Raw genomic sequence first — 25,249 nt, 5'->3', positions numbered from 1 at the left:
AAGGCAGTTATCTAACCTACTGATGAAACGTCCTGTGTTTTCCCAACAAACATTTGTCTGATCAATGAACAGCAAATGCCATTTCAGGATTGAGCTGACCGCTTTCAGAAATCTTTTTGCTTGATTTTTAATACATTTAGTTCTAAATATATAGTATCCGATTGTTAACAGTGTCAAAAGAAAAAATACTTAGAATTATGTAGAAACTGCTGTTTCTGGCATGTGACAGACATCCTGCCCCGTTATTATAGAAAGCGTTGTTTACTAAATCTGGACATACTCCATTACACACATACGGAGTATATAAATTTGTGTGCTTGTAAAAATAGGCCTGTACATGTGCAAGAAGGAAACCAAACCTCTTGTTAACGATACTTTTTAAAATCACAGTTTTGACCTTATAATACTATGCTACTTGCATTAAATTGATAGGATCCTAGGAACTTGAACAATAAAGATAATTAAGCTAAACAATGTCCACTGACACTGAATCTACTCTGACTCATGACAACCCTATAGGACAGAGTAGAACTGCCCAGTACGGTTTCCAAGGCTGTAAACTTTACGGGAGCAGACCACCACAGTCTTTCTCCCGCAGAGCAGCTGATGAGTTTGAAGCACTGACTTTTCGATAAGCAGCTGAGCACTGCGCGGCCAGGGCTCCTGAGCTAAAGAATTAGTGAGCTTTATTTAATATACCTGTATTATGGTTCCAGAATTAAATTCAAATGATGCTAATGCTTACATAGGTTTTGACAATTATAAAACCTTTTTTTCCAAGAATGTACTTAATTTAGGACCTCAGAGACAGAATTAACGCGCATGAACAACAGGTGAAAACATTTGTAACATGCCCTTGCCCTTACTGACTTTGTTAGACTTTACCTAATTTAAACCCTGAGCATGATGTAGCCACAAAAAACACTGAAAACGAGTTCCTGAGAATTTAGAAAACCCCTGCCCCGATTTACAAATCCAATTAGAAAATAGCTTTTCAAGTCATGCTTAACTTGAAACGAAAGGGAAACACTATTATTATTATTATTTTTTACCTAGTCAAAGTAACATACCTCCCTGAAAAGTATGGCAAATGTAATCCCCAAAAGACACCTCTTTCCACAGCCTGGGCCGTCCACTTTCTGAAACTTCGAGATTCTTCTCACGGTCCCCAGTTAATTGAAGCATTCTGATGCCTCTGTTTCTTTGGTTACGGCTGCTGTTGTCCAGTGCATTCAAGGTTGCCTCGTGTATTGAAATTGCATATCATAAGCCTATTTTGAAAGGGAATCCTAGATGCAAATTGAAAGTGGATACTGGATAAAGAATGATGTAACCCTGGAGCCTCTGCAAACCCTACAAATAAAGAGGGAAATTCTGAACTCTGTTTATGAATAAAGGCTCCTCGTGACAATCCCAGCAGCGACAGGGAGATCGGGTTCATTGACATTTAAGGTGTCTCACTTCAATTAAAGCGAATCATTTCTTGAAAGAAATAAGACTTTAAAGTGTTTTCCCCGAATCTTGGCATTTCATATTAGAAGCACCTTTGTTTGCGGTTCTTTGAAGAGTGCCACGTTTAAGTGGGTTTAGTGAAGGCTTTTTCCTGACAGTGACAAGTGGCTAATCAACTTCAATTGAAAATGACAACATACACACTACATATATATAAGCCCTGGTGGCACAGCGGTAAAAGCACTCAACTGCTAACCAGAGAAAGATGTGGCAGTCTGCTCCCATAAAGATTTCAGCCTTGGAAACCATACAGGGCAGCTCTACTCTGTCCTATAGGCTCACTATGAGTCAAAATTGACTCAATGGCACACAACAATATATATATGTATTATACACCATGCCACATTTGCTGCTTTAAAGCAAACTTACTAGTCTTTCTATTCCTCGAGGAAATCTTGTCTTATTAGAATGTTACCCATTGCTCAAGTCTGATTTAAAATATTGTGGAAACTAATCTGATATAAATAATCCTTCTGGTCAGTAGAAATGAGGTTCTCGAAATACTCTTAGAGAGTCACTATTTACTTCTTAAATAATAACTGCTAATAAAAAAAAAAAACTTGCAAAAAAAAAAAAAGCAAAGAATCCTACACAAATTGGTGCAGCCCATGCCATTTTGTTACTTTAAATAATAGATCATTCTTTTAACCACCAAAGACAACGCCAAAGTAGAAATACCATGTGCCTTCTCGAAATACTATTCATATGAATTATCTAGGACAGTTTTTTTTTTTTTTTTTTTAAGGATTGGGAACAAACTCATGTATTTTTACCTGAAACTCCTCCATAGATCTCTTCTGCTATCCTAGCCGCTTCTTTCCTATTTCCTTTGACGATATAGAAATGGGTTAGGAGAGCCAAAAAAACTTTGATTAAAAGCTTGAAGAAAAAAAAGATAGCAAACATTGTAATAAAAATGTTTTTAAAGCCATAGGAAGCAGGAGCATCGTCCATTTTGGCTTACTCTGTATAGGTTCCCAGGACGGCAAAATTTCCCCGAGCTATAATTGGTATCATATGACATCTATTTTAAACCTTCTAGCACTCGGTGCTCCTATTACCGAGAACTCAGTTTGTAGGTTCTAATCTAACTGTGATTTGGCAACTGCGTGTGCTGACATCCATGGTCAATGTTAAATGCACTAGAGAATCTGTCTTCCAACTAGAAACATCCAATGGCTGCAGAACCACAGGACTAAATAAATACTATTTAACCAGCAAGATTCACATCCAAATCGTCTTAACACCGAAACCCCTATTTTTGCTACATAACGCTGGAAGGCAGGGTTGGAAAGAGGAAAAGAACTTCGCAGATCCTATGGGCACAAAGGAAGTTATTTGACATTCATACAAAGAAGTGCTGTTAGGGATTGAATTGTGTCGCCCCAAAATGTGTTGAAATCCCATACTATACCTGTGGATGTAATCCTTTTTGGAAATAGGGTTTTCTGTGTTATGTTAATTAAATCTAATCTAATCCCTTCTAAATTATTAAAAGAGCAGATGAGACACCGCAGCAGGTCCACCCAGGGGAAGACAGATGCCCTGTGAGGATCACCAAGGAACCCAGGGATGCCTCGGGCTGTTGGCAAGGGAGGAATTGACATGTCTTGGAGACCCTGGTTTAAGGAGCCCTGGTGGCACGGTGGTTAAAGTGTTCAGCTGCTAACCGAAAGGTTGGTGGTTCGAACCCACCAGCCGCTCTGCAGGAGGAAGACGAGGCAGTCTGGTCCCCTAAAGATTACGGCCTTGGAAACCTTATGGGGCGGTTCTACTCTGTCCTGTAGGGCTGCTACGAGTCGGAATTGACTTGATGGCAATGGGTTAGGTCCTGATTTAGACTTTCAGCCTCCAGAGCTGTGAGAAAATACATTTCTGTTCTCTAAAGCTACCCACTTGCGGTATTTGTGTTACAGCAGCCCTAGGAGACTACGACAGGCGCAAAGACACCCTATGCTCTTAATGCAACATCTTTTTTTAATTTTTTTATCGTGTTTTAGGTGGAAGTTTATAGAATGAATTAGTTTTTCATTCAAAAAATGGAAACACAAATTGTCCTGTGGTATTAGCTGCAATCCGCACAATGTGTCATTACTCTCTTTCCCTTTCCACCCCAGTTCCCCGTGTCCATTCATCGAGGTTTCCTATCCCTTCCTGCCTTCTCATCTTTGCTTTGGGGCAGGTGTTGCCTCTCTGGTCTCTTATACTTGATTGAACCAAGAAGCACGTTCCTCACGTGTGTTATTGTTTGTTTTCTGGGCCTGTCTAATCTTTGGCTGAAAGGTGGACTTTGGGAGTGGCTTTAGTTCAGAGTTAGCAGGGTATCGGGGGGCCATAGCCTCAGGGGTCTTCCAGTCTCTGTCAAACCAGTATGTCTGGTCTTTTTTTGTGAATTTGAATTTTGTTCTATATTTTTGTCCACTCTGCCCGGGACCCTCTATCGTGATCCCTGTCAGAGGGGTCGTTAATGTGAAATTTTATTCCCTGTAACATTTCATTTTCTCTTCATTCTGATGTTTATGGAAGAGAAAGCCCAAATCTAAGGTGTAACCAGTTCCAAACGACTGTCTACTTGAAAGCAGTATTGACTAAAACGCCCGTCTTGGATGTTGTTCCAAGCAGAATGTCACACTGGAAGCATCAGACCACTCGCCGAAATGCACTTTCATCCACAACAAGGCCCAGCAGCAAGGCTCCTGATCATGTTCCATTTGAAGTAACAGTGAAGGTCACGTTGTTCAGTTTTTGAAAAAAATGTGGGCTGTCCCCACATAATGAAGATAATGAAATGGATGAAAAAAATGTCCCAGGTCCTCGATGAAGGACCCAAATCATCTAGGACTCCCCCCTCCCCTAGCTGGACAGTGTTCACTTTTACCTTTCACCGTTCAACATGCACCAGCTGGCCAGTACAAGTGCAATGGAATGATTTTGACTTTCCTTGCCATTCTAGGTCTTTCTTTCATTCTTGGCTATATTAGAATTTTCTAAATTTCTACAACCTATTGAAAAAGACAAGCCCAAATGAAATTCTAAGAGCAGATGAAGTTAAATCTTCTTATATAATAAATGCTTCATGCAAAAAAAAAAATGGAGCCCTGGTGGCACAGTGGTTAAGAGATTAGCTACTAACTGAAAAGTTGGCAGTTCAAATCCACCATCTAGCTGCTCCACAGAAACCCTATGGGGCAGTTTACTCTGTTCTATAGGGTCGCTATGAGTCAGAATCGACTTCATGACATTGGTTTTTTTAATGGGTTATGCAAAAATAGGATACTCCTAGCACTCAGGCAAATTTGAAGGACTATTGTTCAAAAGGCTACATATGAGAAAACAACCTTGAGCTGCAATATTCAGCTTATCCAGCTCACTGTTTCACAGTACTATAAAGCTCTTGTATTGTTCCGCTCTCAAGGAACGGGTATTAACATACAAGCTTTCCTTTACCGAGCTTAAATGACCTGGTAGAACGCCAGTATACAAAAATAACCAGAGGAGCCTAAGTACTTTAGCTCTTTTCATGTTTTTCTTTCTTCAGCTGTACTCTAAGAAGGCAATCATTTGCTCTTGTCAGACTAGTGATGTATATTGTACTATACATTAGTCAACCTTGTTTTGGCCTTTTCATTCAAAATAGAGCTGTCCTTTCTATGTTTTACATACCAGAAAAGTTGGTGTCTTAGGGTTCTCCAGAGAAACAGAACCAGTAATACACACACATGCACACTCACACCCCCACATTTATTTTGAGGAATTGGCTCATGGAATTGTGGTAGCTGGCAAGTCCAAAATCCGTAGGTCAGATGACAGGCTGGAAATTCTGGCAGTTGTAGGTCCCCAAATAGGTGCTTTAGGTACGGACAGAGAAAAGGGAATTCTGGCAGGATGTCTATTTGTAGTCTGGAGGAAGACTCCTCCCTCGGGAAACCTCCAGTTTTGCTCTTAAGGCCTTCAAATTATTGGACAAGGTTCACCTATAGTGGAGGGTGATCTGCTTTACCTAAGGTCAAAAGATTTCAATGCTAATCATGCATATTTCATAGCAACATTTAGACCAGTGTCTGATCCAACAAATGAGCACCATAGCCTAGCCAGCTGTCATAAAATTAACCACCACAGTTGACCATTATTAGCTTGCCTTTTTTAAGGATGTCTCTACGGTATTCCCCCCTCATCCACAGGGGATACGTTCCAAGACCTCCCGTGGATGCCTAAAAGCAGGGATAGTACCAAACTCTATGTATATTATGATTTGTCCTATACATACATACCTATGATAAAGTTTATTTTTAAGTTAGGCACAGCAAGAGATTAACACTAATAATAAAATGTAACAATATACTGTAATAAAAGTATGTGAATGATGGAGCGGGACAGGGTGCGATTTCACCTCGCTGCATACTCCTTAAACATTTCGAACCGTGGCTGACCACAGGTAACTGAAACCGCAGAAAGTGAAACTGCAGCTAAGGCGGGGCTACCGCTTACTTCAGAGACCACATTTACCACACTGGAGCACCACATCTGAGATGAGCGCAAAAGGCTACTGACGAAGGATGGCTAATGCATGTTATCTTTTACAGGAGATGAAGTCATCTACAGCACCATGGTTCCTCAGCCACAGCACTAATGACATTTTGGGCCAAACAATTCTTAGCTGCGAGGGCTGTGCTGTGCATTATAGAAGGTTTAGTCACATCCCAGGTTTCTACCTACTGGATGCCAATCCCTCACCCAGTTGTGGTGGCCAGAACTATCTCCAGACATCGTCAGATGTCCCCCTCCAGTTGAGAACCCTTGAGCCATAGCCAAATAAAAATGAAAAAGTAAAACCAACTTCCCAGAGCGACTACAAATCAACACATTCTGTATAGAACTTGAATTATCCTAATTTCATATGCAAGAATGAAGCAACGTAACAACATCTATTGTTGTTGTTAGGTGCCATCCAGTCAGTTTCGACTCATAGTGACCCAGCGAACACAACACTGCCCAGTCCTGTGCTGTCCTCACAATCATTGCTATATTTGAGCCTACCGAGATAAATGTTCTAGTGTTACCAAAAAGAAATAATTTGCTATTTCTCTCTCAAATAGCTCATAAGATATAAAGTACATGGTAGTTTAAAGATGTATTGTCTGCCTCATGAGGTAATTCTCATGCAGTGAAGGACAAGGGCTTGTTTAAATCAGGAAACAAGGGCACAATTTGAACTTGCTATTCCATGAGTACAAGAGAGAATATATTCTAGAAAGAAAAAATGGCATATCTGAAGGATATCTCCTGTTTACTAATAGATCAACCAACACATCAAATTCCACTGAGAAAGAAAGCGGGGGGGGGGGGGGCAGTGATGCTGTTCTGCTAGCAAATAATATTCCACTCATAAAACAAGACAAACTTAGAAAATTGTCAAAATGTCATTTTGGGCTTTATTTTTGGACATGTAACATGTTTTAATAAATCAGTTTTACATGTGTGACTTTTTATAATATTAAAAGAAATACAGCATATTTTTTTAAAAATTCCTCGTCACTGTAAGTTCATGTTCAAATAAATATAAGTAGCAGGGTAACGCAATATGCTTTCACATACTGATCAGTGCAACGCTGACTATAACTAAGGTATCCTGGAAGCCTGAAAATGAAGATTTACAGAAGACAAGCAAATTTACTTTGCATTTGTTAAAAGAAAATCCAAGGAAAAAAATTTTAATTTCCAAATGACATATTTTACATGCAAAGACAACTTTAAATCCTCTGTCTTAAATAATTTACGTTAAGTACATATGACAATTTTGATAACAAAAAATAAGAAAGCTTAGTAGTATGCCTTTAAAAACTGCTGAACAGAATAAATAAAACCAAACGTTACAGTTTCTCAATTTATCACAAATATTGGCACGTTACATTGCATATATATATAATTCCATTTCTTCCTGGGAAAATCCCAATAAGAATCAATGGTTTGCATCAGTCCACTTTTCTTCCAACAAAAGAAACCCTAATTTCTAGGTTTTAGAAAGTACACTCTTGCATTTGTGTTTTAGTATAAACCAAACAAAATATATTTCTTTTGTATCAGTGGCAACCAGTTCATAGTCATGTTAAGATACTTTTAAGAAGTTTTGTGAATGCTATCATTTAAAAAATCCTGTAAAGAATCACAATACTGGCAGAAACCATCTAGTCCACCCACCAAGTGCCTCATCCTTCCAATCTCTCAGTTTTTTAATCACAAAAAATCTAAAGAGTTCCAAGAATTAATAATATACAGTGTGTGGCTAATTTGGGGTTATAAAACCCATGGCTCAGGGCAACCATACTTACAGTTAACAACATCCACCCACAAAGAGACCGTATTTCTAAAATCTTGAGACTCAGACTGATATAAACAACAACAAAATTCTGGGGTAGAGACTTTACTGCCAATACTTATCAGCGAGGCCACAAGTGAAGGGTAGCGGCTTCTAGCGAAGGTGCAGGGTAGCCGCTGACCTGGGGACGGCACACCTTGTACGTTCTGCTACGCACAAAGGCCATTACAGAAGGCAAAATCACACACTGTGAAAGATGTGGACTTTCTGCACAATCATAAACAGTGATATCGGTCCTTAGAGTTTCAAACGTAAAAAGTCCTTCCATAAGGAAAACGGAAGACAAAGGCTCTACCTAGGAAAACGTACATAAGAGGATCAAAGGAGTGCTCAGACTAGGACAACCGTTTTGGGGTGCGTGGGATCTTTTACACCACGGCAAGTCAACCCAACCCGTTTGAGTACAATGCAAAGAGGGAATGTGCCTCTGGTCCTTACTAGCAGGAAGTATCCAGCTTAACGTTCTAACGTTCTAATAGAAAAGGTGCTCAAAAGATGCTGATAACTAAAAGACCATCTGACTGGAGAAGCCTGCTGATTATATGCGACACTTACCGAGTATACCCAGTAAATGTTTAAGAACAAGAGCTAGAATGATTCATATAGTTTGTTGTATTTCCCTAAAGAAAACTTGTAAACATCTGGTGAATGTCTGGTTAATGGTATAATATTAAAAACTGGCCAAAAGAAAAAAAAAATACCCAGAAAACGTTTGGCCATTCAGCACCCAAAGCTCCCAACATATAATGTTAAAACATCTCTGCTGGAGGGATTTTAGTAGTCTGAAAAACTGCATACCTGAGTGGCTTAAATTTTCTCTCTCAAATGTTAAATAAGTGCAAGGAGTTTGAACACTCAGGGATTTCATATGTTTTTATCTTTCCCCAAAATAAAACATTGAATGATACGGAGGTAGCATAACTTACTAAATTAACTTGAAAAACAAAAATTCAGCTTATTTTCAATAGTCTCAGTAGAACTATTGCAGATGTTTAAAATTGTACTATCCAGGCTTCCCTCTACCTGGTTTTAGAAATCTCTTCATTCTGGCCATTTTTTTTACTGTAAGAAAACTCGTGAATCCAGGCCCCCTTCGGCCCTGAGGCATCTATTGCAACATCAATGATGGAATCTGGGGTCATCCATCGCAGGAAAATGAGGAAGAGAAAGTTGAAGACGGCCAACAAAGCAAAAATACAGCCTGTTACTGGGCCACAGTGAGACATGAGGCGATCCAGTCGTTTGTCCATGGGTAACACGGCTTCTCTGGCTACCCGGTCATACACCTGGAGGGAAGAGAGGACAGGAAATGAGTACTCTGACCCACTACCGGCCCACGGCCAACAACGACATGCCAGAAGCATTTTATACAGGAACGCGCTCCAAAGTTGCCTATGTTTTGTTGTTGCTGTTGTTTTTATATTAATGATGTCATTAAATTAATGAAGTTAATCACAATAATTATTGTAATTCAATACTTAGCACTTATTCTGGGCAAACACCATGTGATACAAACACAAATAAGCCACAGTTCCTCTCCTCTAGGGAATTACCATCTATTTTAGTTGGCTCCTAGAATTCCAAGAGCCCTGGTGGTGCAGTAGCTAAGGCACTCAACTGCGAATTGAAAGGTCAACAGTTCAAATCCACCAGCCACTCCGTGGGAGAAAGACCTGGCGATCTGCTCCCATAAAGATTACAGCCTAGGAAACCCTATGGGACAGTTCTACTCTGTCCTATAGGGTTGCTAAGAGTCAAAATTGACTCCATAGTACACAACAACAACAACCAGAATTTTGAGTCTTGAAAAGTCTGGGCAGCCTTTCAGTTCACTGCTTGGTGGCAATATGAACTCAGCGGGGACTTCGTGAAGCAGGGTTGGCCTTTTAAAGCTCCTTGACTGCTGAGCTAGCTTTCTCCAGTATCTGGTAGACACTGACCCCCGAGAGAGAGAGTGTACAGTCTAGTGTGCTTCTGGGCAAGAGGGGCTCTTCCTTTCAACGGCCATGTGAGACCATGTCTCTGAGCACTGATGTCGAGGACTTGCAGAAACAGCTCAGGGATTTCAAATGATTTCAAATATAAAACAGAGAGGAAAAGAGATGGGGAAATTTTAGTAAATGGTATGGGGCAAACACTGGCACTAGAGTCTAAAATAATAAAACCCAAAGACTTTGAAAACGTAATTATTGAAAACGAACAAACCAAATGGGTGAGCATTCATGGTTTTTACTTGAATTTGAGCATTACTTACACTCATTCACAGGTATCAGACCTGTAAATCATCCCCTTATGAACTCAAAGTTACAACCTGCAGTGCGAGTTCTGAAGCCCAATGGCCTCGGAAAGGTACGTGATATTCCCACCTAGCTCTTCTACTGAGGCCATTTTGAATGTAAACGTTTTAATTAATATTATACTGAGACTGGCAAGTTGTAATGGAAAGAGTGTTTTTCCAGCATAAACTGCAACGTAATTTCTTCATCAATTTTCTAAATGGGACAGCTAACCTAAGAGGGAGTAGTTGCAAAGGATCAAGCTGACCTGGCTGCCCACCTTTATTACTAGGGCAATTCGTCTGTAACTTTAAGTGATAAAATAACAATACCTACTATGAAGAGAATGTTAGGGATGATAAATCATTATAGATAAGGACTTACTGTATTCTAAATGTATACTATAAATCACAACAGAATATTAAAAAACCATGGATGTTTTACTATTACTTTAAGGGTTACAACTAAAAATTTGTGGTTAAAAAAAAAACCTAATTAACATGTTGCCGCTAAGTCGATTCCGACTCATGGCGACCCTACAGGACAGAGCAGAACTGCCCATTAGGGTTTCCAAGGAGCGGCTAGTGGATTCGAACTGCTGACCTTTTGGTTAGCAGCCAGAGCTCTTAATCACTGTGCCACCAGGGCCCCAATCAGTTCCTTTAAAATATGCTGACAGTTGTCACCATTAAGCAGTTCTTTCCCCTGAATTTATTATCTGCAATAGTTTTGACTTATGAGGTTTACATGATGTCTATCAAGGTCAGGTCACAATTAAATAAGCTGTGGTCCTTAATCAGGGTGAAGATTAAGATGGATATCACCAAAAAAACCTGTCTAACCAAATATCCCTGCTGACCAAGACTCCAGCTCAGCTCCTAAAGGGTCGTATTAGAATCCAGGGAATGGCTGGGCAACAGGGGGCATGAAGATGACATGCAGAGTTTAAAAGTCAACCTAGGTGATTCTGACATGCACTCCCAACAGGTAATCAGGGCTAGACTCCAACTTCCAAATTAAAACAATGAAAAGGTAGCCATTTCATATGCATGGTCATACTACAAAACTTCTAGAAGGTAAGAGTGTCTCGAAACACTTCAGTCTAAAATGTTTGACTATTCAATTAAATATCACATATTTTGGCGAAAAATGTATCGTATGGCAATGTTTAGAGATAAGGGTTTTTGCACTTGCATTCAAATATGGCTTATCTTCAAATATGGCTTCATCTTATGTACTAGAATTTTCAAATTCAAACCAAACAAGAAAGCCTTACAGTAAAGAGCTGTTCTCTTTACTTCGCTCCTTCTTGCTATCCACTTTAGGCTGAAACTTGTTGATCCACGTAACAGACTGACAGCATGAAAAAAGCGTTAGCCTCCACAACGACTTTCTCTGTGCTCCCAACTGCTACCTTTCGGCTTCACAAGTCCTACACAGTAAGAGGCAGAACTGCTTCCATTTAGCCCATCGCTTGGTGACCAGACAGGTGAGGCAGAAAAAGTAAAGAGTCACTTAAACAAGGGACGAAAGTGAGTAGAATAAATGAAGTCACTAGCTCAAAACAGGGAGTATTTGCCACAACTGCACTTTCCTTCACAAGGGGATTAATCTATTTTCAGTACTCGTCCTTCTGGAAATTCTCTGTTGCTGCTTTTCATTCCTGATGATTTCTCCAACATTCATCATTTTCTTTTTGAATTCTACCTTTTTATGTTCCCAATCAGCCCAAAGATGCAAAAATCCTTTTCCTGCAGCAAATTACAGTAGCCAGCAATACTGACACAAGAAGTTTAGGAAGTGGCCTGAATCAAATATTTACAAGGCATAAAGTTGCCACAATTGGGCTAATCAAAACTATGTATTTTCTGATAGACCTTTATGCATTAGAATTATAAACCAACTCAAGAAAATGTCTAAAAGTCAGTCAAGAATGAGTTTTAATACTAGCGTTGCCACTAATTTCTATGACTTCGAGAAAATTATGTAACTTCCTCACACCATGCCCAGTTTAATGAGGAGTTTAGACTGGTGGCGCAATGGTCAAGCACTCGGCTGCTATCCAAAAGGTTGGCAGTTCAAACCCACCCAGTGGCTCCACGGGAGAAAGGTCTGGCAATCTGCTCCTGTAAAGATTACAGCCTAGAAAACTCTTTGGGGCAGTTCTACTCTGTCATATGGGGTCGCTGTAAGTCAAAACTGGTAACACCTAATGACAATAGACTATTACTTCTATTTTGAGATTTCAAATGCAATGATTTGACTAGAAACTTAGCCCATCATGCACCGAAAGTAATCCAAAATTCATTTTCATTTGGAGTAGATTTTATAAACCTAAGCAATAGCACTGAAACGGAAGCCTATATGTAAGAAAAAGCAAATGTGTACATGCGACAGCAAGGAAAAGTTCAGACACAATCTTAGGGTATGACATACTTTTTCAGTTCTTTCCGCAACATTCCTCCAGGTGTAAAAAGTCTTTACCACATTATGGATATTTTCTGGAGCCGGCAAGCTTCCTGACTTCAGTTGGGAAATAGCTTTTTCCAATCCTTCACACAAAGATTTTACTGAAGGCTCACATAAAATAATAAGATTTTCGGGAAGTACCTCAGGAATTCCACCAACCCTGGTACTTACAACCTTAAAAATGAAAAAAGAACATATTACCCACTCTAATTCACATCCCAGGAAAATAAAACCAACTCGAAAAACTACTGCCAAATGCATATGATTATTTTTTGAAAATACAAGTACAAAAAAACCAACCTCCGAAACCCTCAAACCGTTTTTACCTGTAAACCGCAACTGGCTGCTTCCACAATTGCCATGCAGAATGCTTCAGTGAGGGAGGTATTAAGAAAAATATGTCCTTGAACTAAGACATTTCTAACATCCTTGTGTTCTAAGGCTCCCAAGAGACGTACCCTGATTTTTGAAATGAGAGGGGAAGAGAGAGAAGAGTGAAAAATCACGCTATAAAAGAAGTATAATTTATAAGCCAAGTCGGGGATTCATATTATGCTGAAGTTCTTATCGGTTCTAATGTTTTCAGTCTCAAAAAATTTGTTTCCTCAAACTCTGACCTAAAAAGAACAGCCTTGTAAAGCTGCTTGGTTCAAACGCTTCTAGGTCACCTATTCCTAACTTTTGTGGAACAGCAAGCAGATAGGGCTACGCGTATCAAATTTCAACTTCTCCAGAACTAGCCTGCTTTTAATGAAAATACATGAATACACTTGGATGGTTAGTGCCCCTCTGAATTGATGCTTCCCATGTTCACCCCTGGCATGTTATCCAAGTTAAGGAGGAAGAGAAACGTTGGTATCTCTCACAGGCAGTGTCCATGTGCAGTGGCATTTAAATCACAACACAGTAAGCCTTGGAAATCTGCGAACTTTTCTAATCAAAGCTGCTGTTCTCTGCGCTTTCTGTAGCACCTCCAACCACTGCCTCCAGTATCAAATAATAATGGACTAATGGGAAAAACAAAATTGTAAATTCTTTAATCATGTTTTCCTATTTCCCATACAAAAAAGGGGGGCTTGCATCACAGTTTTGTATCAATTACATGTAGGAGAAGAGAAGCAGCACACCCAATACAGGCCTGGAGCCAAAACCAAATACAGACGTCAGTATTTCCCCCCAAGACACTAGGGAACCCAGCGGTACCTGTCATGTAGCTGGTATCTTTCCCGTACTTCTTCCAAAATGATTCTCTTTGGTCCCTCTCCTCCAATGATGAAATTTAAATCTGGGTATTTCTGACAGAGCTCGGGGATTATGCCACTAAGCAAATCAGTCCCTGAAAATAGAAAGTTGAATATTGGAAATACATTTAAGTGCTTTAAAAAATTTTTTCTCGGTACAACCACCAAGAATCCACTCAGTTTGAAGGGCAGGAGCTATGCTCCCCTTAAAGTAGAGAAACTAAGTCTCTGAAACCTTTCCCAAGAGCGTGAAATTGGTTACAAACTGCTAGGGGTCCCTCCAGGACTGCAGTTTTTTTAAAATAAATACCCGGACAACCAGTGTTCCCTTCCACAACCCAAATCTGTGTTACTCTGTCTCGTTTCGACATAGTGTTAACTTTAAGTTATTCACTTGTGATTACATACAGCTTGCTTCCCAAACAGCCAGATGAAGCAGCTAACGCTAGAGTTAAGCTTTGCTAGGGACAGCTGACCGGCGATCTACCACCTGTCCCAGCTCTTTTACCAATGAGCTCTTTGATCATGGGAAGGTTTCCTGATCTGTAAAATGAGATCTATGTACCTAAAGTCCAAGGCCTCTTTCAGCAATAAAATTCTACCAGTCTGATTCCACTTTCAGCCAGAGGCAAAGGCTAAGCAGCCAAGTACAATGGTTGTCTCTAGTTTGTTCAAAAAGCAGAGAGCTTTGCAGTGAAAACCACACTAGTGAAGCTGAAGAATGGTCCATCCCAACCAGCGGTAGCCCACTTCCGGAGTGAAAGAGTAAACGAAGGTGGCAGGGCCTCAACTGTCAGATCATTACAGTTCATAGAAGAAAAGGATGTCTCTGCTTCCTTTCGAAAATAAAACAATTTTCCTATAATATGGATAAAGCAATAAAATAAACCATGGCCTACTAGTCTGAAAAAGATAGCGGCTATCCAAACTGACAGTAACATCAACACTATTTGGGAATTTAATCCAGTATAAATTACAAATTGTATGCGTTCAAAAGTAAATGTAAAATAATTCATTTAGATCTAAACTAAACTCAGTAATTTAAACAAATGCATACATACACACTCCTAAGAACTGCACTTCTTGTATCAATCTTCCCAAATATAAAAACCCCACCCAGTGCCGTCAAATATAGGCAGGCTAATTATAAAACAGATGGTGAAGGGAATTGTGTGTACACACGCACACACACACACACAGGGTCATTTTTATTTAAATAATTCAAAGTAGGATTAAGTAAACTACTCGTTCAAAATATGATTACATTTATCACAAAAAAAGTCGTGTGCGGCTTTTCGGAATTCTGAAGCCCTCTCGTTAAAATCTTGGTCATCTTCTTTTTAGTCTGTTACCAAATCCATCGATTGCATTTTAGGTAAACCAGAAGGTGGCTTAATACCTTTAACATGGAGCCTCCTATAACAAACCAGAAGCACACTGCTTCGTATGCCTTTAGGTTCTCACCTCACTTAAAAGAAACCCCAATTGGCAACTGTAAAATATGCTTTATGAAGGCGAATGCGCAAGAAAGGTGACGCAGAGCTCCGACGGGTGGACCAGTACACCCAGCCTGCAGCCTCAGGTCAACCGCTGCCAGTTCAATGCACGTTAATAACAACTTGAATTAAATATCTACGTGATATATATATATATATATATACACATATATATATATAACTTTTAAAAAGTGATTCCCTACTTTAAGTGACATTTCTGATTACTGGACTGCTTTTCAGACCTCAAATCCAGAAGACTATGTTTTTAATGACCAGATTCAGGACTATCTCAGACTTCTAGTAAAGGAGGCTCCACAAATCCTATCGCGGTGTCCCTCAGGTGCTGGAGAAGCACCAACAAAACTCTTCCTTGGTAACAGTGAGTACTTACTGACTGTGTACTGGGCTAAGTACAGAAATCACAGAACCCTCATAAGACCCCCACTGTTGCCCAAATTACACGAATGACAACACTGAGACTTAGGGGATATTCAGTAACTTGTCCTTGGTCACACAACAGGACAGTCAGGATCTGGACCCAGTCTAGCTAAGCCTCTTCATCACTTACCTGCCATGATGTGTTATTAACATGTTATTACATAGGAGTCAATGAAGCAAGCAAGCCACACAACAGTAATGTGCAGAGCGAGCCCACTGATGGTAAGTACACGTACATACGCAAGGAAGAGACAGGAAAGCTATAAGTCAAACAGTCATTAGGGTCATCTCTGAATATTACGTTTACGGCTAATTTGGATTTCCATCTTTGTGCTTTTCTGACTTTTCAAAATATCTGCAATGAAAAGATATTACTTTTGCAATCACAAAGCAAAGGCTATGTGGTGGGCTCTGCCCTGTATTTCTCACTGCCCATGCAGAGCTGTTTTAATTTTTAAACGGATTTGACCTTTTAATAATAATAAACATTAATAAAGGTAAATTAAAAAAAATTTTTTTTTAATAATATACAGTCAGATTATTATTTTTATTTTTTTTAGTAACTATTAAAACATTAAAGGTTGGAGAAGGGCAACATTCACTATTGTTCCAAACACTTCTTTCTGGATTTATAAAACAGTATTAGATCTTTTTTGCTATATTTAATACACACCAAAAACCTGTTGCCATCAAGTTGATTCTGACTCATAGCAACCCTGTAGGACGGAGTAGAACTGACCCACAGGGTTTCCAAGGAGCACCTGCTAGTGGATTCAAACTGCCGACCTTTTGGTTAGCAGCTGAGCTCTTAACCCCTGTGCTACCAGCACTCCTTCTACTTGATACAGAAGTATTTATAAAACCATGAAACAAAAAGACAAACCAAACAATCATTATATGCAAGTATTCAAGAGCCTTCTACAGGGAAAAAAAAAAAGGTTTGTGCAGTGCAGTCGTAGCTATCATTTCATTCATTACCTTTTCTGTAAACAAGTCTGCTGACAACGACAATAGTCACTACACTGTCGTGCCGTCTAAATGGGTCTGGAGTGAAGTCAGTAGGATCTACGGCATTCGGAATGACGGACACTATTTCAGGGTTCAGTGCGGCTCTTAGAACAGTGTTTTCCTTACTGGTGTAGGACACACAGATTATGTGGTTTGTGTCGCAAAGAGACACAGTCAGAAGCTTGTTTGTAAGCACCGAGCTGACATCAGCGAAGCCAAAAAGCGAATGGTCCGTGAAGACTGTCTGCAGCCCCATGGTCTTGGCGTGGAAGAGGGCGTCGTGGGCCATGGCAGAAAATGAGCTATGTGAATGGATTATCGTGACTCTTTCCCGAACAAATATGTACCTGAGCAATGGCAGACTGTGAAAGAGGGTGGTAGCTGTAGATTGGTTGTACATGACTTTCAGAGGCAAGTAATAGACTTTGAGGCCATTAGTGAGATAACGGATGCCTTTTCGATTTCCATAGGCGTGGGTGACAATTATAACCTTGTGCCCTCTTTCGATCAGGCACTGAGAGAGCTGGTAAATGTGGCTTTCCACGCCCCCCATATTGGGGTAGAAAAAGTCCGACACCATGCATATGTTATGGGTCTGAGTTCTACATGTGGAATACCTTCCAGTATTAGTGCAGGGGAGTGCAGCTGAGGGAGGCAGGCCATGCCAATCTCCTCCTCTAAAGGCCATACTGAGAAGGTTTAGACATCAGTCTTCAGAGCAACCCAGTCAAGATGTGTGGCGTTTATCACCTGCAAAAGAGCAGAACAGATCTCAGCTCAGGGACAAGAGACAGTCCAACTTCCACATCTAGATATAAATGCTGCTTTCGTAGTCGTGAAAATTTTTAGCTTTCCCCTAGGAATCAATCAAAGCATATAATGAATTTACGTGACTAGGTCTTACTTTTACTCTAAAAATACATAGTAAAATTAAGCTTGTTGCATCATAGTATATGATTTGCCATGCTAACAAACCAGCTCATTCAAATAATTTAAATACACACACACACACACATTTCTCTCTTGGCCAGCTTCTACTTACTGAATGGCCACTACACATCAGGTACTATGTGCTAAGAGGTTTCTACATCTTATGTCAGCATCAGCAAAACCATATGAGGTGTTATCCCCATCTAATAGATGGAAAATCTAAAGCTTAGAGAAGTTAAGGAATTTGTCCCAAGATCACTCAGCCAGCCTGAGGTAGCACAGAGCAGTAGTGTTTCACTGATGGCCACGCCTCCTGGTATTTATGCCCTTGTGTAGCCCCCATCCCTTGCATTTGGGCTTGGTTTACCCCACAAACTCATAGGGTCGCAATAGGATCGATATGAGGCAGAATCGACTCGATGGCAATGGGTTTGGTCTGGTTTTGGTTTTACCCCACAAAATATGATGGAAGTGGTACTGTGCTAATTTGGGGCCTCAGCCTGAAAAAGGCCTGGCAACTTCTACTTGTACACTTTTGGGAACCCTAAGCCACCGTGTAAGAAGCCCAGCTACCATACTAGAGGGACCATGAGGAGAGACCATGTGGAGAGCTGAGTCTACATGGAGCATGCCGTTCCAATGTTCTTAGCCAGGCCTAGTCTCTAGCTAACTTGCCAGCTCAACGCAGCCCCGTTAGCGACCACTGGCAAGACCAGCAGCAGAACCACCCCACTGAGCCCAGCAAATCGCAGAACTGTGAAAAATAACAAAATGGCTGTTGTCTTAACACCCTTAACTTTTGGGATGGTTTGCTATACAGTTATACAATGGAGAACAGGCCAGGATTCAAACCTAGTTATACTGGACCACTGCCCGTTTTTGTAAATAAAGTTGGATTTTTTTTTAATTGGAACACAGGCTTGCCCACTCATTTACATAATTTATCTACGGCTACTTTTGTGCTATGGCGGCAGAGTAGTTGTGGCAGATACGGATGACCCACAGAGCTAAAGATACTTGCTATGTGGTCCTTTACAGATGATGTCTGCTGACCTCAGCTTTAGAGCTTAGCCACTGTGCTATGAGGCTTCTGGAACAACTCTTTTATTCTTCCTTCTCTAGGAAGTCTTCCACAGAAGACTTATCCAAGCTGTCTACCCTGCCTTCAGAGGGTAGGGGACTGAGTAGACAGTGGGAGCTAGCTGTGATAGAAGGAACCCACTAAGACCTACTCCCAAACAAGCTTCAGGCTTTCTGTCCTAAGGTAACTCTCCTTGTACGTCTCTACTTATCAAAAGGAGCCCAATGACATAGCCAGCTGAAATATCTTACAATGGTGGCACAACAGTTTAGCACCCAGCTGCTAATCAAAAGTTGGCAATTCAAACCCACCCAGGCGCTCCGTGGGAGGAAGGCCTGGTGATCTGCTTCCATAAAAATTAAAGCCTAGAAAACCCTCATGGGGCAGTTCTGCTGTCGCATAGGGTCGCCACCAGTCAGAATCTACTCAACGGCAAACAATAACAACTTCTTACAGATGGCCCTATTGCCTAATTTACCCAGCGCTCTCCTTCATGAAGTACATAGCCACAAGCACACAGGAATATTAAGTTTCCTTGCTTCAGACTTCCCTCCGTGTTGTTGCTTGCAAATAACATATACAATAAATATTTGTACAACTGAGTCTACTGCTAATCACTAAGAGGGTAAAAAAAAAAAAAACTAGTGCCATCGACTGCTAATCACTAAGAGGGTAGAGAAAAAAAATCATAAATCCCGAAGATTCAATTAATCTCGTAAAGTTCTGCTAGTATAAACTCTGTGGTCTACATTAAAATACATCTGGAGCTAGAACTTTTTTCAGAACACCGTTTTAACCTGTAGCAGGTACGATGAACATCCACATTTTCTCCTTTCTTACTCAAGAATGACAATCATCAACCTGCTCCCTACATTTTTTTTCTTAACCCTTCTTTCAGTTTCAGTTTTAGCCTTTCCTCCATGAGTGACCTTCCCTTCAGTTTGGAGTCTGAAGATAAATGTTAAACTAGAAATGGGCTGGCTCTGGGGCCATGTCCTACATCTGAAGCAGGAAATGTTTATCTCAGGGATGCCTAGATCCCTGTCAACATGAAATGTCCACTCAACACAGTATTATTACAGATTCTTAGACTTTTAAGCTAAAAAGAGTCTTGGTGATCTAGCGAAAATCTTCCGCAACTTTGCAAATGAGAGTTCCACAACTCCAAAAACTCTACGAAACGGGACAGCCATCCTAAAGCTTGGAGTTTCATAATACACCTGCAAACGCAGGAAATGCAAATTAACTGCGTGTACAGTCTTTAACTAGTCTCCCTGACAAATATATCTGTTTTAAATACATTCTCAGAAATACTCAATCTATATTTGTTCAACTGGATTTACTAATCAAAAGTCAAAATCAACACACTGAATATTACCATATTCAAAATCTTCAAGCTTGTACTGTTAAGTGGATCAACTAACATTTTCTTACTGTGGTTTACAGCCTAAACCTGAACTTCCAGTTCTATTCAGTTAAAAAAAAGATGAATGATAATGAAAACAGTGAGTAAAGAGCTAAGTGAAATCATTTAAAATAATCTTGGCAACGTTCTGTAAGGAGTCTGCCACTTCCTCGGGGTCATCACCCCTAGCAACGCTGTGGCATAAAGGGTTAATACAAGGCACAATCACAGAATATTGGATTTTAAAGCTGTAGAGAAGCTTGGAAATATACTGCTAAGCTTGCTCACTTTACAACTATGAAGCCAGACAAGTTGTGCGATTTGACAAAGGTCCCCACCCAGCCACTTAGGTGACAAATGCGAGATGGCCGTAGAATTCCCAACTCCTGTGCGCAGTCAACAGCACCAGAAGCTCGCAGGGAGCCTTGGGAAGGCCCAGGGGGCTTGGGGGTCAAGACGGTGTTTCCACTGCACCCTTGGGCGCTGCCTGGGCATCACTCGCTGAGGGTGGCTGGGCAGCGCCAGGGCCAAGAAGGGGACGCTCCCGCTCAGTCCCCGGCCGCGGCGACCCGGCTGGGGCAGGCCAGGCCCAAGGGAGGAGACAGGACGGCCGAGAGCTGGCTGAGGCCCCCCGCCCCACCCGCCAGCCGTAAACCTCCGGGCCGCCTCCAGCGTCGCCGCCTCCACACGCCCTCTGGCCAACGCCAATGAAGCGGCCGAGAGCGCCGGAGCAGGGCGGCCAGACCCGCACTTACCCGGGAGCCCCATGGCCGCCGGTATCCGGACCTCCCGCGGCTACAGCCCGGGCACCGGCCCGCTGCCCGGAAGGACCAATCGAGGGCCTTCGCCCCCGAGCGCCGCGCCCCCACAGCAGCCAATCACAGAGTGGTGCCGGGATTACGTGAGAGGAGGAGGTCAGCTTTCCCCACGCGTCAGTGCGGAACGTTACAAGGGCCGTGCGCGCTTGCGGATGTTTCCACGATGTTCCGGAAGACCTATTTTCTTTGTATTGGAAGGAGTAATCTTCACTTTAACCTTTTATGTGAGTTCCTGACGTCTGGAACCTCTCGAGAACGGCTCTGCTCTCTTACAGAGACAGCCCGACATGGCCCTTTCTTTCGCAGAGTTAAATTAGAACTCCTAGCGTGCTTCGCGGCGGCCCGCTTTCGCTACCGGAAATTATAGTCGGTTGGCTTTTGGAGGCAAATTCGAACTTAGAGAACTACCACTCCCAAGATGCATCGCACTCTACGCCAGAAGGCTGCAAGCGGTCGGGTGGGTTCGCTGTACGGTTGCCTAGTTACGGCGTCTCTTTTCAGGAACCCTGAACGCTCTCTGCTTGCTTTCCGCTGCAGAGAATTTTGTGTGGGAAAACAACAGAAAACCCAGTGCCGTGGAGTCGATTCCGACTCGTAGCGACCCCATAGGACAGAGTAGAACTGCCACATAAAGTTTCCAAGGAGAGCCTGGCGGGTTCGAACTGCCGACCCGTGGGTTAGCAGCCGTAGCACTTAACCACTGCGCCACCAGGGTTTCCAAGCAACAGAAAGCCAGGGTTATAGTGGTGTTTTGTTTGTGATCATCTGTGGCATAGCACAATCGTGCTGGTTCTTACCGCTCTAGTAGGGCGACCAGATTTAGGAAATAAAAATACACGAATAAAAAAGGCAAATAAAACAATCCGACATTTGAATTTCAGATAAGTAACAGCAAAAATTTTATTAATATAAATATATTTATATAATAAATATAATTTATTATATTTTAATAATAAATTAAAGACTCGAGAACATTTATGCAAGCATAATAACTCAATTGTTTTCATAGCAGCAACGCTACCAGATGGGACAGCATTGCTTTGGTCTAAAGCAATTTTTTTGCAGTAGGTTTTAATATTTTTAATATTAAAAATATTAATATAGATATAAATAATATATGGCCCAAATATTTCACGGTGCACACTACACAAACAAATCATTCGCTGCTTATCTGAAATTCGAATTTAACTGGGTGTCTAGTATTTTATTTAGCAACCCTACACTCAGGAAAAAGATGTGAGGTCTGACCTGCAACATCGACCCCAGTCAAACTGGTTGAACTGACTGTTTGGCCCGGAGACTAAAGAATCAGTGGAAGTGATCTGATGGTCATCCACCCCTCACCGATGGTACTCGGAGTTCCCCAGCCCTGTCATGCCTGCACTTTGAAGAACATGTCTTTTTGAGCACCATCGTCACCACTATTACCACTACCCCTTTTAAACCTGAAGAAAGCCTATTCTTCCCAGAAGACCTTCGCTCCTTTTTGGTGTCTTCCTCAAGCCTTCAGACAGAATAAAATACTCCTTTTTGTATTTTGATATGACTTTGGCCATACTGGAGCCCTGGTAGCGTAGTGGTTAAGCGTTCAGCTGCTAACCAAAAGGTTGACAGTTTGAATCCACCAGCTGCTCCCCGGAAACCCTATGAAGTGCAGTTCTACTCTGCAATACATGGGGTCACCATGAGTCGGAATCGACTCCAGACAAACTGCTGTTTGTTTGTTTGTTTTCCCTGTGTTAATGGTGAAGCATCAGGGAATAAAGGTGATGAAGACTCGAGAACATTTATGCAAGCGTAATAACTCTCAATTGTTTTCATAGCAGCAACACTACCAGATGGGACAGCATTGCTTTGGTCTAAAGCGATGCTGGTCCCTTTTCATTTTTTGCAGTAGGTTTTAAGACACTCATAGAGTATGGATAGAAACCCTGGAAAATGAGAGTTAGGCCTCATTTATTGAGCCCCTAGCTTACCACTGCCATACTGTCGATCACAGTACACACTCAAAATTCCACCATCAGTCTCCTCTAAGAGCCTGATGCCAATACTCTTTCAAAAGAGTTGTGATATTTTTTCGGGACAGGATAAGTATTTCTCATCTTTATCATCAAAAGAAGCCCTGGTGGCACAATGGTTAAAGCTCTTGGCTGCTAACCCGGCAGGTTAGTGGTTGGAACCTATCAGCTGCTCTGAGGGAGAGATGTGGCAATCTGCTTCCGTAAAGATTACAGCCTTAGAAACTGGATGGGAGCAGTTCTACTCTGTCCTGTAGGGTCGCTATGAGTGGGGATCGACTTGATGGCAAGGGGTTTGGTTGTTTTTTTGTTTTGGTATCTGTTTTGGTTTTGGTTTGGGTCATGGATTGAATTGTGTCCCCCCAAAAAATGTGTAAACTTGGTTAGGCCATGATTCCCAGTATTGTGTGGTTGTCCTCCATTTTGTGATTTTCCTGTGTGTTATAAATCATAATCTCTGCCTGAGGTTAAAGGCAGAGATTGTAATACCCTTGCTCAGGTCACATCCCTGATCCAATGTAAAGGGAATTTCCCTGGGGTATGGCCTGCGCCACCTTTTATCTTACAAGAGATAAAAGGAAAGGGAAGCAGACAGTGGGGGACCTCATGCCACCAGGAAAGCAGTGCCGGGAACAGAGCACATTCTTTGGACTGGGGGTTCCTGTGTGGAGAAGCTCCTAGTCCAGGGGAAGATTGATGTCAAGGACCTTCCCCTGGAGCTGAGGCCCTGAATTTGGACTTGTAACCTACTAGACTGTGAGAGAATAAATTTCCCTTTTTTAAAGCCATCCACTTGTGGTATTTCTGTTATAGCAGCACTAGATGACTAAGACAGTATCTTATCATCAAACCTTTAATGAGTGCCTATCTGCAAAAGGCCGTGTGGGTAATACAAGCACTATTAAACATACCAGTGGATTCCTACTCATAGCGACCCCATAGGGTTTCCAAGGCTGTAAATCTTTACAGAAGCGGACTGCCACATCTTTCTACCTCCCTTGGAGCCGCTGGTGGTTTCCAACCGACAGTCTTTCGGTTAGCAGTCAAGTGCTTTAACCACTGTGCCACTAGGGCTCCTTATTAAACATAGTTGCTGTCTCTTAAATGCTTTTTATCCTTCTTAGCTTTTTCTGTAGTTTTTACCAATAGTAAAAAGAGACCCACTTTTCTTAATATCTTCTTTGTGTTTTAAATACTGTAGAATAGACTGGCTTTTGTAAATAGATATGCGCAAAGGCACACTGATGTTGAGCCCTGGGGGAAGAGGGCTGGAAGGATGAGGAGTCTGCAGGCTGTATCAGTTGTTTCCAACCAAGCCTGCAAACGCTGAGCATCCATCATGCGCCAGCCTCTGACCTAGCCATTGAGCAGGAAAGAAGTAAATAAATTGTGAGTCAGCCTCTCAAGGGTTTACCATCTCACAAGACTCCATTTATAGTCAGTGAAACCTTAAGCAAAGGTCTCCGGTTTCGGCTGTTTTCTACAAGGCCAAAGAAAGTTGTAGCAGCTGGATTAAGATCTAAACCTGGGGAGAATTCTAATTACAGCCTTCTGCCTAAATATATGACCTTGAGGTAGCCTTTGGAGATTTTCTTAGTAACCACTAAAATTCAAAGAAAATCCTTACATGTGTTATGTTCTGATTAATAAAATCTGAAGGCAATCACTATCAGTTGTAGAACACAATGGCCTATAAATATGGAATCACCTTCACTTGAAATTCAGCTCTTTGCAAATATATATGTGAATGAGCTCCTCTGGATCATTTTGGAGTGGGAAGGGAACAAATACACACTGAGAGTCTGCTATCTGTGTGCAAGTCGCTTGGCGGGGCACATCTGACAGGAGCCTTGCAAACGCCAAGGAACCAAGTCTGCGTTAGGGCATATGTGGACACCTACGATAAAAGCTGGGAAGTGATAACGTGCCTTAAGAGAAATACAAGAAAAACACTGGGAGTTCAGAGGGAAAGAGTATTTCTGGCTGCCAGCATGTAGCTAGAAAAACAAGAGGAGTGTGTCCGTGCAGCTACTGGAAGCAAGATCATCCCATGAACCACGTGAAAAAACAAATGAGTGTGACTCTATTTCAGTAAAGCTTTATTTACAAAAACAGGCCTGCGGGCCATTGCTTACTAGCTCCTGTTTTAGAACAATCTCAGTTATAAAATGGCAGAATATT

General features: G+C 41.4%; 2 protein-coding genes across 5 annotated transcripts in view; both read right to left on the bottom strand.

Moving 5' to 3' along the window:
• Positions 1-2,466, bottom strand: part of ASB11 (ankyrin repeat and SOCS box containing 11) — a 33,712-nt gene extending 31,246 nt beyond the window's left edge. For 2 of the 3 annotated variants that reach the window (XM_049872254.1, XM_049872256.1), the window contains exon 1: positions 2,286-2,466. In XM_049872254.1, the coding sequence (XP_049728211.1) occupies positions 2,286-2,466 (181 nt within the window). Of the gene's footprint in view, positions 1-1,070; positions 1,186-2,285 lie in introns of those variants that run through there. The other variant, XM_049872255.1, reaches the window with a different exon arrangement.
• A 4,477-nt stretch (positions 2,467-6,943) lies between these two features.
• Positions 6,944-21,182, bottom strand: PIGA (phosphatidylinositol glycan anchor biosynthesis class A). Of its 2 annotated transcripts, XM_049872715.1 has the most exons (6): positions 20,988-21,182; positions 16,787-17,566; positions 13,837-13,969; positions 12,960-13,092; positions 12,601-12,807; positions 6,944-9,174 (listed from the first exon to the last, which is right to left on the bottom strand). In XM_049872715.1, the coding sequence occupies exons 2-6, from the start codon at positions 17,502-17,504 to the stop codon at positions 8,908-8,910; spliced, it is 1,458 nt and encodes a 485-aa protein (XP_049728672.1). In that variant the 5' UTR covers positions 17,505-17,566; positions 20,988-21,182; the 3' UTR covers positions 6,944-8,907. The 2 variants fall into 2 exon arrangements, with proteins under 2 accessions (XP_049728672.1, XP_049728673.1); XM_049872716.1 differs by lacking the exon at positions 20,988-21,182 and having other exon boundaries at positions 17,434-17,562.
• Positions 21,183-25,249: the final 4,067 nt, after the last annotated feature.

Source organism: Elephas maximus, chromosome X, assembly GCF_024166365.1.
Source record: "Elephas maximus indicus isolate mEleMax1 chromosome X, mEleMax1 primary haplotype, whole genome shotgun sequence".
NCBI classification, from domain to species: Eukaryota; Metazoa; Chordata; class Mammalia; order Proboscidea; family Elephantidae; genus Elephas; species Elephas maximus.
This window is presented reverse-complemented; position numbering and strand designations above follow the sequence as displayed.